The sequence below is a fragment of the Penaeus monodon genome, chromosome 31 (genome assembly GCF_015228065.2).
Source record: "Penaeus monodon isolate SGIC_2016 chromosome 31, NSTDA_Pmon_1, whole genome shotgun sequence".
NCBI classification, from domain to species: domain Eukaryota; kingdom Metazoa; phylum Arthropoda; class Malacostraca; order Decapoda; family Penaeidae; genus Penaeus; species Penaeus monodon.
The window spans coordinates 32815884-32817280 of NC_051416.1; the positions used below are offsets into that span (position 1 = coordinate 32815884).

Sequence of the window (1397 nt, forward strand, 5' to 3'; positions counted from 1 at the left end):
TGTGTATTTATGTGCGTATACGTGTGTGTATGCAATAGTTCTCTCTTGTATTTCCCGTTTAAAATCGTTACAAAATAAAAATATTCTGAAACCTTATATACAAAATGATCGAAAGATTTGTATTATCTGTTTTATTGAGACCTCAAGTTTTTTACAACAAATGTAATGCAAAATCCTCTGCAATAAATAAAAACGTTAATATCAACGTTTTAATTGTTTTGAGGGAATATATACATTCAGCCAAGTGTCCAACTTCCCCTTCTCAGAATAATCTGTAAGCTGGGATGCTTAAAAATCCAAATGTATTCGAGTGGTATTGAGGAGTTTGGGCGAGGACTAGTCTCGCCACCCGGGTGGGTGTGGTTCCAGGCAGATGCTGGAGGTCATCATGGTCGGCGGGTATATAAGACATCTTGGAAACGCTGGTGTCAGGAGTCTCGAGATACTCGGCGATCAGAGATGAAGTTCTTGGTGAGTAAACTGAAGCTGTAGGGAGGAAAGGGACTTGCACTGATTTACTTGCTTTCTGTTAACGGGTGAGAAAAAAGTTCTCGTAAGTTAACGCAATTCAAAATGAATTTTGGCCAGGTTGTGGTAGCAGCGGTGGTGGCGTGCGCTGGCGCTCGCTCCATCAACGCCGGTTGGGTCCTTCCGCCAGGCAACATCGGCACCTCGGGCATCCTGCGCAAGGATGGCTCCACCGATCTCTTTAGCCATGACTTCGCCCACAACATCGCCGAGATTGGTCCTTCCGGCATCGTCCTGAAGAGCGGCCAGCCCATCCAACTGGACGCCAACCTCAGGATGGTGGGCCGCTCCAAGCGCTCCTCCGGCGCTGGATACGTCCTTCCCGCTGGCAACCTCGGCCACTCCGGAATCGTGCGCAAGGACGGCACCGTCGATCTCTTCAACTTCGACTTCGCCCACAACATCGCCGAGATTGGTCCTTCCGGCATCGTCCTGAAGAGCGGCCAGCCCATCCAACTGGACACCAACCTCAGGATGGTGGGCCGCTCCAAGCGCCACATCATGAACGACTCCGGCATGCTGACCTCGTGGGGGCAGGCCATTGTGTTCCGGGAGCCCTTCACCACCATCCTCCTCGACGGCCCGGCCGGAATGGTGCTCTCCGACGGCCAGCTCATCCAAAAGCCCGCTCAGTAAACGCGATTTTCATTGTTCAAGATTTCTCACTTTGTCTACCGATTGTAATAAGTAAAATTGAACAGAAGTGTCTTTGTATCAGTATCATAATCTGATATTTCAATTACCTGAAGTTCAGAAACAAGTAATGCGGTGGAGATGAAATATAATCAGAATAATTCTTCGTCATCTGTCACTTTTTTCTCGGTCTCCACTCATCTTATTCACTTTCTCTGTTTATTCATATAGGATAT

General features: G+C 48.0%; 1 protein-coding gene across 1 annotated transcript; it reads left to right on the plus strand.

The window, feature by feature from the left end:
- The first annotated feature begins 436 nt into the window (after positions 1 to 436).
- Positions 437 to 1232, plus strand: LOC119593188 (cuticle protein CP1158-like). The gene is made up of 2 exons (XM_037942167.1): positions 437 to 471; positions 589 to 1232. Exons 1-2 carry the CDS (start codon positions 460 to 462, stop codon positions 1162 to 1164), a joined length of 588 nt encoding a protein of 195 aa, XP_037798095.1. The 5' UTR covers positions 437 to 459; the 3' UTR covers positions 1165 to 1232.
- Positions 1233 to 1397: the final 165 nt, after the last annotated feature.